Source organism: Arvicanthis niloticus, chromosome 19 (genome assembly GCF_011762505.2).
Source record: "Arvicanthis niloticus isolate mArvNil1 chromosome 19, mArvNil1.pat.X, whole genome shotgun sequence".
Lineage (NCBI taxonomy): Eukaryota > Metazoa > Chordata > Mammalia > Rodentia > Muridae > Arvicanthis > Arvicanthis niloticus.
The window spans coordinates 49,268,064-49,282,663 of record NC_047676.1 but is presented as its reverse complement, the minus strand read 5'-3'; the positions used below and the strand labels follow the sequence as shown (position 1 = coordinate 49,282,663).

At 34.2% G+C, this 14,600-nt stretch overlaps 1 protein-coding gene across 5 annotated transcripts in view; it reads left to right on the top strand.

Annotated features, from left to right (window-relative positions):
* The window catches only part of Adamts6 (ADAM metallopeptidase with thrombospondin type 1 motif 6), a 229,315-nt gene that overhangs the window by 42,759 nt on the left and 171,956 nt on the right, over positions 1 to 14,600 (top strand). For 4 of the 5 annotated variants that reach the window (XR_013105084.1, XM_034523616.2, XM_076916239.1 and 1 more), the window contains exons 5-7: positions 698 to 909; positions 1,619 to 1,702; positions 2,221 to 2,366. Coding sequence is in view for 3 of the 5 variants with exons in the window: in XM_034523616.2 (XP_034379507.1) it covers positions 698 to 909; positions 1,619 to 1,702; positions 2,221 to 2,366 (442 nt within the window). In the remaining 2 variants the exon portion in view is untranslated. Of the gene's footprint in view, positions 1 to 697; positions 910 to 1,618; positions 1,703 to 2,220; positions 2,367 to 14,600 lie in introns of those variants that run through there. The other variant, XM_076916241.1, reaches the window with a different exon arrangement.

Sequence of the window (14,600 nt, the reverse complement as noted above, 5' to 3'; positions counted from 1 at the left end):
CCAGTGAGCAACCCCACTTTTAGACTTCAGAAAATCAATACTCTTGAGTTTTCTGCCAACTTAAATAGTTTTAGACATTAAAATTCTGTGGGATCTCTAATTCATAACATTTTTCAATTGAGAACAGATTTTTTTTTTTTTTTTTTTTTTTTTTTTTTGAGAAAAGGCTTCTTTGTGTATTCGTGGCTATCCTAGAACTCAATCTGTCAATCAGGCTGGCTTCAAACTCAGAGAATCACTTGTCTGAGTGCTGAGATTAAAGGTACACACCACCACTGACTGCTCTTTAATTAAGACATTTTAACAAGCGCATCTTATCATAACATGTATGCTTTGTCACATCAGGATAGATACTGCAGAATCACTGTTTTCCATCAGCATGCTTTTTGTCTATTAAATCTTAAATGGTTTGTTAGGTATTTTTATACTGTAGTTAGCTACTAGGATAATATGAAAGACTTATTTAAAAGTTTATTAACTAATTCATTTTATGATAAGTTAAATGTTCAATTTTTTTCAGATAACCAACTTGAAGATTTGAAATTTTTGTTATTTATACACTTCTTTATTCTCTTTCTTTATTTTGAATATCTCAATCCAGTCAAGATTTTATGAGAGGCCTATCTATATGAGATCTCTTATATAAATGTATTTGGTTAGTACATTTATCTGAATTACTTAATTATTTTTATTGTAGATCTCACAGGAAGTGGCAAGCCTTGGTGGCTGAACAAGACATCTTCTTTTCCTTCTTTACCACCAATTAATGACACACATATTCATCACAGACAGAGAAGATCTGTGAGCACTGAAAGATTTGTGGAGACACTAGTAGTGGCAGACAAAATGATGGTGGGCTACCATGGCCGTAAAGACATTGAACATTATATTTTGAGTGTGATGAATATTGTAAGTTTGATCCCTCTATATACTGTGTTACTAAGTAGTTTATTGTGTTTTATATTAATATAATGAATTTTTACTAAAATAAATGATAAAATTTTATTTGTGTAAAATGGTAAAAAAATGAATTTGTATTATTATTTTAATTTCTGCTTGGGATTGAGCCTACAACTTGTACATAGTAAATAGATATTTGCTTTGCCATGGAAGTGTAATTGTACTGACATTCCTTCCCCCAGACTAAAACTTTGTTAACCAACTTTTTTTTTTTTTTGAGGCAGGGTCTTTTTCATTACTGTCTATCTGGAACTCACTATACAAGCCAGGCTGGCCTTGAACTCAGGGATTTGCCTGTTTATAGCATGTATCACCACACCCTGGTGGACAATTAACTTTTGCATAGAAAATAAAATTTAAAATGTTTTATTATTTATTTTTAGTAAGTGTGAATGGTTAAGTTTTATCTAAGAGACTTGAAACATGCTCATACTATAGATTTGTGATGCATAAAATTCATCTCTAGGAGAAAATACTTATTTTTGTAGACTTATGTAAAATCCTTTAACCAAAGCATCTTGAAGTGGTACAGGTAAAATAATATATTTTAATATGTACCATAAAATCATAAAGTTACATTTTATCATTTTAGAAATTCAAAATATCACCCCATTATTTTTGTCTGACTTTTTGCCTTTTCTTATTTTCTGGAGGTCAGGTTGCCAAACTTTACCGTGACTCCAGTCTAGGAAACGTTGTGAATATTATAGTGGCCCGCTTAATTGTTCTCACAGAAGATCAGGTAAGAATGAATTACTTTATACATCAAAACTCTTAGGCTATGGGATAATAATTATGAACAGATATATTTCTTTGTTACTTCACCTAGCAAGTGCTAGTTAAATATTTTTAACTCTAAACTTTATTTTTTATGCAATATTGAGATATTTTAAAATAATATACATCTCATGTATTGTTAAAGCTTTCTCTTCATATGTGCATACTTGCTACATGTTTCAGAATTAAGGATGAGCATTTTATTTGTATGGCTTACCTGATGATGATGGTTTTGGTTGACTTTTGTAGGCTGACGAGCTCATGTATGTTCTCTTTACTGTTCAAGTTGAAAATAGAAAGAAAGTCTGATCAGTAATAAATTAAATGAACACTAGGTCAGATGTTCTGGAGATAAAAATCGGCAAGAGATTCTTCCTAGAAACCACTGCTTCTAATTATAAGCCCACTTTAGTTTTCAAAAGTTTTGACAACTGACCTTAGTAATTTGTTTGGAACATTTCTGGTATGCATGTTGTATTGCAGCCAAACTTGGAGATAAACCATCATGCAGACAAGTCCCTCGATAGCTTCTGTAAATGGCAGAAATCCATTCTCTCCCACCAAAGTGATGGAAACACCATTCCAGAAAATGGGATTGCCCACCACGATAATGCAGTTCTTATTACTAGGTATGGATTGCTGCAAGTATTTTTCCTTTGATTGTTGTGTTTGCTTGATATTATAACTATATTTGGTTCTCTCTACGCCTCATTTAGGTAATAAGTATAGGAAGAGGAAAGTAGAAATTTATTTTTTTATTATTATGAAAAATTTAGTCTTCTATTTATGCTTGTATCAAATGAACTAAATAAGAAAAAATAATTAAGATTTAGTTCAGAAATATAATAAATAACTTTTCTTCTTGTAAGTCCAATTTGTAATGTTTAGACATACAGATATCATTTTTTAATTAAAGAAAATACTAAAAAAGATTTTAAAGTATGAGAAATAAGTTGTCACTTTTGGTTACAAAATATAACTATTCCTATGTAGTTCCTAGTAGTGTTGATTTATGTTAATTTACTAAAATTGTGGAGGATATTGGTTGTCTATTTAATTACATCATTTAAAGTAAGCATTTAAGTGGAAAGAAGCATATCCAGAGCTGGAGAGCTAGCTCAGTGGTCATTAGCCTGTGCTGCTCTTGTAGAAGCCCAGTTAAGTTCCCAGCATCCACACTAGGCTCTACAAGTTCCCATACCTGCAGTTCTTGAGAATCTGATAACTTCTATGGCTGCTGGCACACAAATTGCATATAGTAACACAAATACACACATACATATAAATAAAAAACTTTAAGAAGCAGATTTATCATACTGTTTATAAAGTTTCTCTCTCAAGAAAAGTCATTACCCTATAATAAGCCAACGGATCCATTCACTGCTCCTAGTTTTACAAAGCTCTTTATAATTTTTTTCTCAAAAACTGTATAGTGTTAGGATTTTTTGCATGATTGAAATAGAGAAACTTAATTAAAATAGTTAAATAAGCATTCTAAGGTCATTCAGCTAAGAAATGAAAAAAAGAATTAAAACCAACCTAATTCCTGATGATCTTGTTCTCTTTTTACTATTCTATACGTCGTCTTAATTCCTTCCTTTTTTTTTTTTTTTTTTTTTTTTTTTGCTTTTACTTTTGAGGCTGGAGTCTTCCTATGATGTTCAGGCTGACATCTAGAACAAAGGCTCCAGGTGTCTTCTTGTCTTAGCCTCCCAAACAGTTAGGCCTGCAGGTGTGTAACCACTTAGTTGTATTTAAAAATAAAAGACAAATGTTACCAATAATGAACAGTCAGCAAAAAGAAATTTTATACTGTCCTGGCTGAGTGAAATAGCTTTGTTATTTTATTTGTTTTCATTTTACAATAACATATTTAATATATCCATGCATATGCTTAGAATCTTGATACTCAGTAAGATAATGTGTCTTAACTTTTAGAAAAAATCTGTTAACTGAATCATAAAGTTTCTGAATACTTTTTAGCTAATTTAATCTTCCTCTATTAGAAACTAGAACATTTTATCACATTCTTGCTGAACAAATCTAGATTTATACTTGTGCGGATGCAGCTGTCTGATAAATTCTCTAATTCCTTACTGTATTGATACCTGAAAGGCTCCCAGATCTGCTTGAGGAATTAAAAATAGGATAGAAATTATGCTAATATAGAAACTTGTCATTTACTAAAATAAATGGAAATAGTTAGTGTTAATGAAATTATCACAGGAAAACATCTATCCTATATAGTTATCAAAATGATCACAGATGTTTACATTGTTTATGTATTTCTTTTCATACCATATATAAGCGCAATTATACAATTTCAATATGCTTTCATTGGATTTTCACCTTTTTGAGCAAATGACAGAAGTTACCTTAAAGCTACATATTTACAAATATTTAAGTAAGTAGGAGATTTGAGCAGTTCACCACCTTACAACATTCAACTCTGAAGTTGCCAAGACAGTTTTCTAATTTTCTTGTGAGTTCTTTGCTATGTAGGCTACTTTGAGTGGCATTTTGATGTCTGAGATTTGAACATAAATTTCTCTCCTTCATTGTCTCTGGTGTCCAGTCATACTAATATTAGAAATACCCTCAAGATTTAATAGGTAAAGACAGAGTTCAGATCTTGTATCAATCCATATTGGCTGATGAAATAGAGGTTACAAGAATGCCTTTTTTGGTGGATGTGAAGATGACTCATTCAGTACAATGTTTGGAGGGGAATTACTAGGACCTGAGTACAGATCCCTACCATTTACATAAAAACCTAGGTGCAACAGTTCACATTGATGGGCAAGTGATCACAGAAGGATACTGCTAGCATATCTAGCCACTTGGTAAGCTCTAGGTTCACTTAGAGACTCTGTCTCAAGAAATAAGGTCGAGAGAAGCTAGGGAGATAGTAGTTAATAAGGGTCCTTCTGCTCTTGCAGAGGACCAGAGTTTGATTCCTAGGACCTGGGCTTGATTCCTAGCATCCATATGATGGTTTACAACTGTTTGTAACTCCAGTTCCAGGGATCTGACATCTTCTGGCCCCTGTGGGCACCAGGAATGAACATTGTGTACACAGATACATGCAGATAAGTACTCATGCAGATAAAATACAAGTAAACAAATCTTTAAAATATATGGTGGAGAATGATAGAGGAAGACATCTGACATTGGGGTCCTGCCTCCATACTCCATGTACACACATGCGCTTGCACACACAAGCATATACACGAACACGTATGAGAGAAATGCCTCTTTGGGGCAGTGTATTTTAAACTACTATTAAAGCCTCAAGGTGATATTGCCCTATTTACTTGCCTCAAGGTGATGCTAAACTATTTACTTGGGTAACGCCTGATCAAAATGAGATGATGACCATCTTTATTATTTAGTTTTTTTTTTTTTTTTCTGGTGAGGGAATGAGAGTTATCAGTTATCAGCTGCTTGAAGTGAGTGCTGGAAACTGAACCTGGGTCCTCTGCAAAAGCAGCAAGTGCTCTTAACCTATGAGCCATCTCTCCAGTCCCCCTCATTAGGCTATTTTTCAGTAAATATACTTTTATTATTTTTCATTAATGAAAAGCATAGAACTCATAAGTGCTTCTTAAAATATAGATGCAAAATTGCACACTACATCAAATAATTTGGTTTTTAATTAAAATTTGTATATCCTTTCAAGGGAAAATTCTCTTTAGAAACTGAGATTAGAAGTCATATACATAATATACCTGTCAAAATGTGTAATTTGTTAGCTTTATCATATTTATAAAAATGTACAACAATTACTGTATTAGAGTTATGCAGATATAAGACTTATTAGAGGAATTGACTCACATGATTATGATCTGAGAAATCCAGGAGAGGCTGTCTGCACTGGGACTGAACTCAGGAAGCTGGCAGTTTAACTTTCTCTCTTCAGTTGAAGGTCTGAGTTCTTGGACAGCTAACAGCATTAAGTACTAGAGTTCAAATGACTAATTGCACGGAGTGCTGCTATGTAAGCACAAGAGAAGCCAGTTTATCAGCACCAGCAAGAGAGGACGTCACCTTTTCATTCTACCCAGGCCTTCATTTGATTGGGTGGTTCCTTCTTACATTTAGGGAAGATTTTTTTTTGGTTCATTTCTTCATGAGGTCACTTCCTCTGGAAATATCTTCTGCTGATGTAATCCTATATTCTTAACTAATTGTTACCTAAAATTAGCCATCTTGACTACCAGCTAATTTATGAACATTTCTTTCTTTTTTATGAAAATTTTGATTACCCCTGAAAAAATACCTTATACTAATTAGCAATCATTTGACTTGTCTCCAGTGTTATGGAGGCACAATGAAATCACTGATCTGGACCACTTGGTGGGTAGAAAAGACGGTTCACTTAGGTACAAACTTCTGGGCTGCTTCAGAGAGGAGAGAGCAGCATCTTGTCAGAAAAAGTTCTATTAGTTTTACTGGGACAGAGAGCAGCAGAAGGTGGCATGGGGGCCAGAGTAGCCTGAGAGTTAGATAGGGACTTACACACTCTTACCCAGGGTTAATATGGAGGTGGATGCAGTTTGGCCAAGGTAGTTGATACTGGAAGATGAGAAGGGAAAAGAAGTAGTGGGGTTTTTTGACAAATAAAAACCCGTATTATGAGAGTTCTGAGGAGTACTGAGTTTAGGTTTCTGTTTACCTGATAAGAATCTATTTACCTTGTTTTTTAAAAAACCCAATCTGTTCCATCATCTTAGGACATGGTCAGCAGTACTGCCATTTTGGGGCTTGCCTTGTGACCTAACACAGCACTAGATTGCCAGTTATTTAAATTCTTCCTTTAGAGATTTTCTAAATTATTCTAGACATTTTGAATAAATGGAGAAATATATGTTTTTTGTATTTGACCTATTTGTTTGTAACATCATGTTTTTAATGTTCAGAATTAGCACTTGGTTCCTTTTTTATTACTGAATGCCTTTCTTTTAGTTGGACACATTTTAATTGATTTCTCAGTTGACTTTTCAAATGTTTTTCCTGGGCTTTTTTCTGTTTTTCTTCCTCTGGCTATTTTGAATGATGCTAATATGAATGGTGTTATTGTATAGTTTTGTGTTCGTGTATGTTTTAATTTCTCCTGAATATGTGCATAGGAATGGATCTTCTGTGTCACAAGGTAACTGTTAATTCTTGTGAAGAATTGGACAATTTTCTGAAGAGGATGTATTGTTTTAATATTTCTGCTTACAATGTATTTGGGTTCTAATTCTTTAGCACTGGGCATTCATTACCTTTTATTTTTATTATCATCATATAGTATGTGTGGGGTAGTATCTTACTGTGATACTAATTTCATGTTCTTTACTGAGAACTACTTTGATTTCATTTTCTTGTGCTTATTAGTCATTAGTGTATCTTACAGTATCTCTTTTGGAGAAATATTAATCTAAATTCTTTGTTCATTTCTTACTTATTTGCCTTTTTATTGTTTGCTGTTCTGTAATAGCCTTTTATGATTCTATATGAAATATGTGATTTGAAAATACTTTCCTAATTTTATTTATTTATTGTTTTGGTGGTAGTATTGGGTTTTGAACTTTCCATGTTAGATAACTTCTTTATTACTGAGGTGTACCACTGAGTCTTTCTGATGTTAATTGTTTTGAAGCACAAAACTTTTTAGTTCTAATAAATTATAAAATACTTTTTGTTGTTTATATTTTTAGTGGCATATCTAAGAAGCTCATCAGTTAATCCAAACTCTTAAAAGATTTATTTGTAAGGATCTTTATTTGATTTTTAGTTTACTTGTAGATCTTTTGCTCATTTTGAATAGAATATTATATATGATACAGACAGGAAAAAGCCCTTTTTGTTCTTCTGTATAAAACGCATTTCCACAACTTTTGATTTTAATTTCACTTGGATCATCACGAAACTTTCTATGTTTGGGTCACATTCCAAGTAGTGTTAATAAAGTTTTTGTCTGTTGCTCATAGGAAACCAACAGAAACTTCACAGTTTTATTTGCTTTAGGATAGTGGGAAAAAACTTTCTCTTAACTCTCTTAAAATCCTAAATTAGGTCTGAAAATTAAGTTGAAAACGACAAATGAACAGAAGAAAACCATACAAATTTATTTGATGAAATTTTATGTGATACAAGAAGGAAATAAAGATCTAAAGAAACATTTTTTATGATTTTTTCTTTTATTGAAAACAAAATTTCCCCTTATAGACTATATTATGGTTCCCCCTCCCTATACTCTTCTCAGTTACACCCCACCTCCTCTTCCATCTAGATCCACCCCTTTCTGTCTCTCATTAGAAAACAGACTTCTAAGGGATAATTATAAAATAAGAGGAAAACAAAAACCCTAAACATCGGAATTGGATGAAATAAACAAACAGAAGGAAAAAAGCCCAAGAGAAAGCACAGGAATCAGAGACCTACTCAGTCTCACATTTGGGAATAAAAACCACTAAACTAGAAGCCATAGTGTGTATCAGAGGATCTGGTGCATACACAAGATCTGTGCATGCTACCTCAGCCTCTGTGTGTTCATATGTGTTTTGATTATGTTGATTTTGAGGCATTTTTTTCCTTTGTGTCCTCCAAATCCTCTGGCTTATATACCTTTTCGCCTTCCTCTTGCTCAGGCTTTCCTGAATCCTGAGGGGAGGGATTTGATAGAAACATCCCATTTAGGGATGAGTGTTTCAAGGTCTTTCATTTTCTGCACAATATCTGTATGTATGTCTCTGTACTTGTTCCCATCTGCTGTGGAGAAAGTGTCTGATAATGGCAGAGCAAGGCACTAATCAATTAGTATAGCAAAATGTTATTAGAAGTCATTTTAACGTTTTGTTTGTTTTTTATTTTTTTTATAACAATAGTATTTGTTTTCTATACTAGGTTCCTGGGCTACCTAATCTCAGGTTCTTAGTTACTCAAGCAGTGTTGAATATGGTTCCACTCATGGAGAGGATGCTAAGTCTGATCACACATTGCTTACGCCACACACTTTGTACCACTGTTGCCTTAGCATATTTTGCAGGCTGGTTAGCATTGCAGATCAAAGGGCTTGTGGCTGAGGTTGTGTCTATATTTCTTTTTTGGTAGCATGCAGAGTACCTTCATGTACCAAAGATACTAATGTGAAAGCTTTATGTAGGCACCAGCTTGACTTCTCTGTGTTTAATGAGTATATTGATGTTTTCTTGCTATCAGTTTGTGAAAAGCAACCTATAGTCTTGGCAATAGCCGTCATTGTTTAGGAGTTCCTATGGGACCCTGGCCAACAACTGAATTAGATGTGAACTAATCCTGGTACTAGAAGCTTTATTTGGTGACAAGAGATGGACTGTTATGGCTCTGTTTCCCCCATTACTTGGTGATTTCATTTATGTTACCTTTGGATATATATGTATATATTTTAGGAAGTTCCTACAGTATTAGGTTTCCATACTACCCCTCAAATGGTCTTTAATTTTAGCTGTCTCTCCCTATAATCTCTCTGTCCTCGTCTTCCCTCTACCTCCACACTTGATATTCATATTCTAGCCCCTCCATCCATAACTATCGACACTATTTCTCTTCCCTGATGAGATTTATCAGTTTTCCCAGTCTCTTACTCTATACCTATCCTCTGTTTCTCCAGATTGTACTTGGTTATAATTGATTTAAAAGCTAATATCCATTTCTAAATGAATATATCCATAGTTGTCTATCTAAGTCTGGGATACCTCATTCCATCCATTTAGCTGTGAATTTTATTATTCTTTTTAACAACTGGATAATACTCCATTATGTAAATGTACCACATTGTCTATATCCATTGTAAAAAAGCTTGTTAACCTGACTTTTTTTATGCTGTTGGATGAGATACATTGAATTGTCAAAGTATGTGATAAAACATTAATATTCTAGCTAAGAATAGTAAATTAGGGAAGCTTAATTTACAAGATTCATTCACCCTGGTACCTTTCATCAACCTTGTCCCTGTATCTTTACAGATAGAGATACTCTTTTCCTTGGGTATATGGCACTTTAAGGTATTGTGACTTGCCTCCGAGAAGATGTCTAGAGAGTCTTTTCTGTACATAAAGTTTTCAAGTTCTTAGAGTTGAACACATTCAATGTAGAAATGCACTGTATTTTATTTTTTTTACTCTAAACCCAATCATTAATATTTCATATATGTCTGTTGATTAAATTATAACAATAGATTGAGGAACAAGTAGAGCCAAAAGAAATTGTCATTGTTCAGAGAAATAATAGACAAATCTAAAACACAAGTAGATATAGCAGCCTTCATTAGCCACAAAGAATACAAATTTTTATTGATATTTTGTTAAAAATTAATTTAATTCTTTTCACTTGTAAGCACACTCTAATTTTATTATAAAATTACTTTCACAACCATTAAGTACAATATATATATATATATATATATATATATATATTTAAACATTTTATTTGTTTACATTTCAAATGATATCCCACTTCCTGGCTACCCCTATACAAACCCTCATCCCATTCCTCGCTTCCCCCTCCCCTTTGCCTTTATGAGGGTGCTTCTCCACTCACCCACCCTCTCCCACCTCACCGCTCTAGCATCTCCCTATGCTGGGGCATCAAGCCTCCACAGGACCAAGGGCTTCCCCTCCCACTGATGTCAGATAAGGCCATCTTCTGCTAAATATGTATCTGGAGTCTTAGATCCCTCCATGTATACTCTTTGGTTGGTGATTTAGTCCCTGGGAGCTCTGAGTGGTTCAGTTAGTTGATATTGTTCTTCCTATGGGGCTGCAATCCCCTTCAGTTCCTTCAGTCCTTTCCCTAACTTCCTCCTGTCAGCAAGTGCTTCTTGGCATCAGCAATAGTGTGGGGGTTGGCTGTCTGCAGATGGGATCGATCCCTAGGTGGGGTGCAAAATACCTATGATACAACCTATGAACCACATGGAGCTTAAAAAGAAAGAAGACCAAAGAAGGGGGAACAAAATAATAATGTGTTTTATCATTTGAGTGGTGTACACATTATGTATAATGTGTTTTTATTGTTTTGAGGGTTGTACACATATGTGTAATATGTTTTATCATTTGAGGGTTACACACATTATGTATAATATGTTTTTATTGTTTGAGAGTTGTACACATATGTATAATGTGTTTTATCGTTTGAGGGCTACACACATATGTAATGTATTTTTGTCAAGTCCATCCCAGTTCTTCCCTTGTAGTTCCTCCTCTGTACTTTACTACTTCTTCCTCCCCAATCCATCTGTGCTTTTTTAATGTTAAATTTTATTACTTGATTTTATATGTATAGTTGTTTTGTTGCATGTATATATCAGTGTGTACCACATGTGTGTCTAGTATCTAGAGAGGGCATTGGATCCCCTGAAATAGAATTACAGATAGTTGTGAGCCATGATGTGGCTGCTGGAAGTTGAGTCTAGATCCTCTGGAAGAGCAGGAAGTACTCTTAAGTACTGAGCCATCTCTCCATCTCATGTATGCTTTATTTAAAACCAACCCATTCCACTTAGTACTGCCACTATATGCCTATGTGTAGGGCCATAGACTGCAGATGGGTAGCCTTTCTGGGGCTACATTGCTGAAGAAAAGCAGCCCCACCTCTCTTTAGCCGCCATTACTTGCCAGTAGTTTCTTATCTAGGTGTGGGACTTCATGAATCCCCTCCACCCATGCTGAATTTTTTCGGTTCGATCTTGTGCACCTGTTCTGTATGCTGTCACAGCCTCTGTGAGTGCATCCATGCCTCTTCCCTGCCATGTCCAGAAACACTGTTTTGAAGCAGTTTTCTTCCATATCTGGCTTTTGCAATCTTCACACTCCTTTTGTGATGATCTCTGAGCTTTAGGAGGAAGGGTGAATGATATAGATGTCCATTTTATGGTTCATTACTCCACAGTAAGGGTGGACTTTAAGCATTTCTTTGTTTCTACACAAAAATTAATATATAAGATAATACATATGTTAAATATGTTGACTTAGCTATTGTACAATGTATCTATGCATTAAAACATTCTATATTGCAAGTATATGCAACTTAATTTAGAAAAAGGCAACTAATAATTATCATTACTTATAAATTTTGTCCATATTTATTTAAGTTAATGACTTATGAGTAGTTTGGTATATAGTACCTGGTGATTAAGAATACACTGGCACATTACTTAGTTATGTATAAACTCTATAACTTAAGCATTTGTGCTATATTTCACCAGGACTGAACTTCAAAAATTTTTTTCTGCTATTAACACCTAACCTACTGTCCTTCCACCTTCTTACTTCTGAGGCTGGAGTGGTAGGCTAGCACTCCTCCCCCAAACCATTAATAATGGTTCTGTGCTCAGCCGTTATTGACAATGTACTAAGGAGAGAGAGAGAGAGAGAGAGAGAGAGAGAGAGAGAGAGAGAGAGAGAGACACAGAATTGAAAGAAAGAATATTTTCACTAAGATTTACACTGACAAGTTCCTACGTTCCCCGCCCCCTCACCCCTATTATGGAGTTACTTTTAAAAAGAGAAACACAGTTGAACAACAGATTTATAAGGGAAGAGCAAGACTTATAGGTTTTAGGTTTTAATCTTGCTAACTTTACGATGCTTACTTATTAGGTACCCAAGAGGAAATGTCAAGTAGGCAGTTAGCTGTACTTTGGTAAGGAGCACTGAAATTAAAACATCAGTACATAGGTGTGATTTAAAGCCAGTGAGGTAGAACTAACATTCTTATAGGGAAATGTTCTGAAAATGGAATCTGCATTGCTGCAGTGTTTTAGAGGTCAGAAAGGAAGGGAGGGGCATCATAATAAAAGTTAGAAAAAGCAGCCAGGGAGAGAGGAGCAAGGTTGAGAAGGGTAAGATGAGGAGTGAGCAGGGAGAAAACAAATGGCCTTAGAAAGGCCAGTCTGATAGTGTCGTCTCTTTCTTAGGGCCATGGTTTCTTATGATGAAGACGTTTTAAGCTTTGTAAAATTTTATCTCAATATTTCTCTTTCTGAACTTAAATGTATTTCTTAGGTAAAAAAAATAAAATTACCTTACCTGTTAGTTTATACCCCTTGTCCCCCAAATGAATCTTTCCAACGTTTTAAGTTTCAGTTTGCTTTCTTTAGATAATCAATGAAATAACTGAATTAAAGTTTTACATGTTTGTATTTCTTAAACTGAATTTAAAAAATCATGTTAAATTCTCTTGGCATATTACCTTAATTTTTTTTTTCCACTCAGGCGCTATGTTAGTGATTAAGCATGTGCTTTGTGGCCTTTGCTGGGCTAAAATGACAAGTATGTGGCATGAAGCCAGTGAAATGTCTGCATGTACCCAGCAGTATCCAATGCTTTCTGATATGCAGCTGTCATAGTTACTGTGTGCTACATTGCTATTATATATACTAGGACAGTTTACTGCTTGTCAGAATGTGAGCTGTGTGAGTTCTTTTGTCAGCTGGGGAAATCTTTTTGTATATATTTTCAACATAGCAGTAGGGACTGGGGATTTACAGTAGAACTACAGAAGCTTTAAAATATTAACAGCCCATTAAGTACAGGATATGGTCCATGAGTTTTAATGGGAAGTTGTTAAAAGGAGATGGAAGTGTTCCAATGTTTGGGGAGACGTGGTTAGTGGCAAAGCACAGGGCAGAGAACCCTTAAAGCCATATATATCTGCAGAATAATGGACAAGAGCAACACATAGCATTGACCCTCATAAGTAATACTTAGAGCTCAGCAAGAAACCCATTTGGTGCATGTGTTAATTTTCTTTTTCAAAAGATAACCGATTAGATGGAGCTAAATTTTTCCCCCTGTGGATTTTAGATGCTTAGCATTCATTAAATAAAGCATTAAAAGTCTTTGAAATAGCGTCTACTTTGTTTAACTTATGAAATTATAAGACCCCTTAGATTAGTTTTTTTAGAATAGCCCTTAGTGATTATCCAAAGTATAATAAAAATGCAAGATTTTAAAAGGAAACTATTTTTAAAATAGGAAGTTAAGCACTTTGTAACATACTACTTATTACACATCTTACTTATTATAATACTACTTATTTATTATATACTTTGGAACACACTATTTCTGTGCATCTTTTAGTTTACTGAATAGTGGTCCACTTGTACTGTGCATTACCCAATTGGTTACTACTAAGTCTGATATACCACCTGTGTTATATGCACAGTCTTAGATTTTTTTTTTTTTTTTGGCAAATAAATACACATTGCCCATGTTTATTGGTAGAAAATCTAAAATCTAAGAAGGTATAAGAAAGGTCCTCAAGTGATTCTGTCTTTACTGGTCAGTCATTTCCAAGGAGCTAGCCTTCCTTTTCCTTTATTATCCCTGTATATTCTAAAACTTAAAAAAAAATTGTTCAGAGTACCAAGTCCTATGGAGAACTTATGGTTTGTTTCTTTGCTACATTATTTTTTCCCTCTTACTGTTTAAAATAGTACTTACACCTATATTTTGTGATTGTTTTTAGTCTTGTGTTTTAAATTTTCTTTTCTCCGAGTTTCATTCATAAAGATGTGTTTAGATATTGTTAGACATTGAATGATTCTGTTAAAGACACAACTAATCACATTGCCTGTATTACGAAAGTAGATTTATAAAAAATAAACAATTTAAAGCAATATGGTTATTACAGATTAATATTATATACACTCTTAAGAACGTGGATTAAGTTACAACCCCAAATTATGACTTCCAATTTAAATTAGCTGCCACATCTCAAGTCACTGGTACATGGTCAAGAATTATCTAAGCCAGTCTCAGTAAGTGCACTCCCTAGTTTTAGAATATAGCAAATGGTGGGAGGACACTTGAGTTCACTGAGAGTACCACATAAAG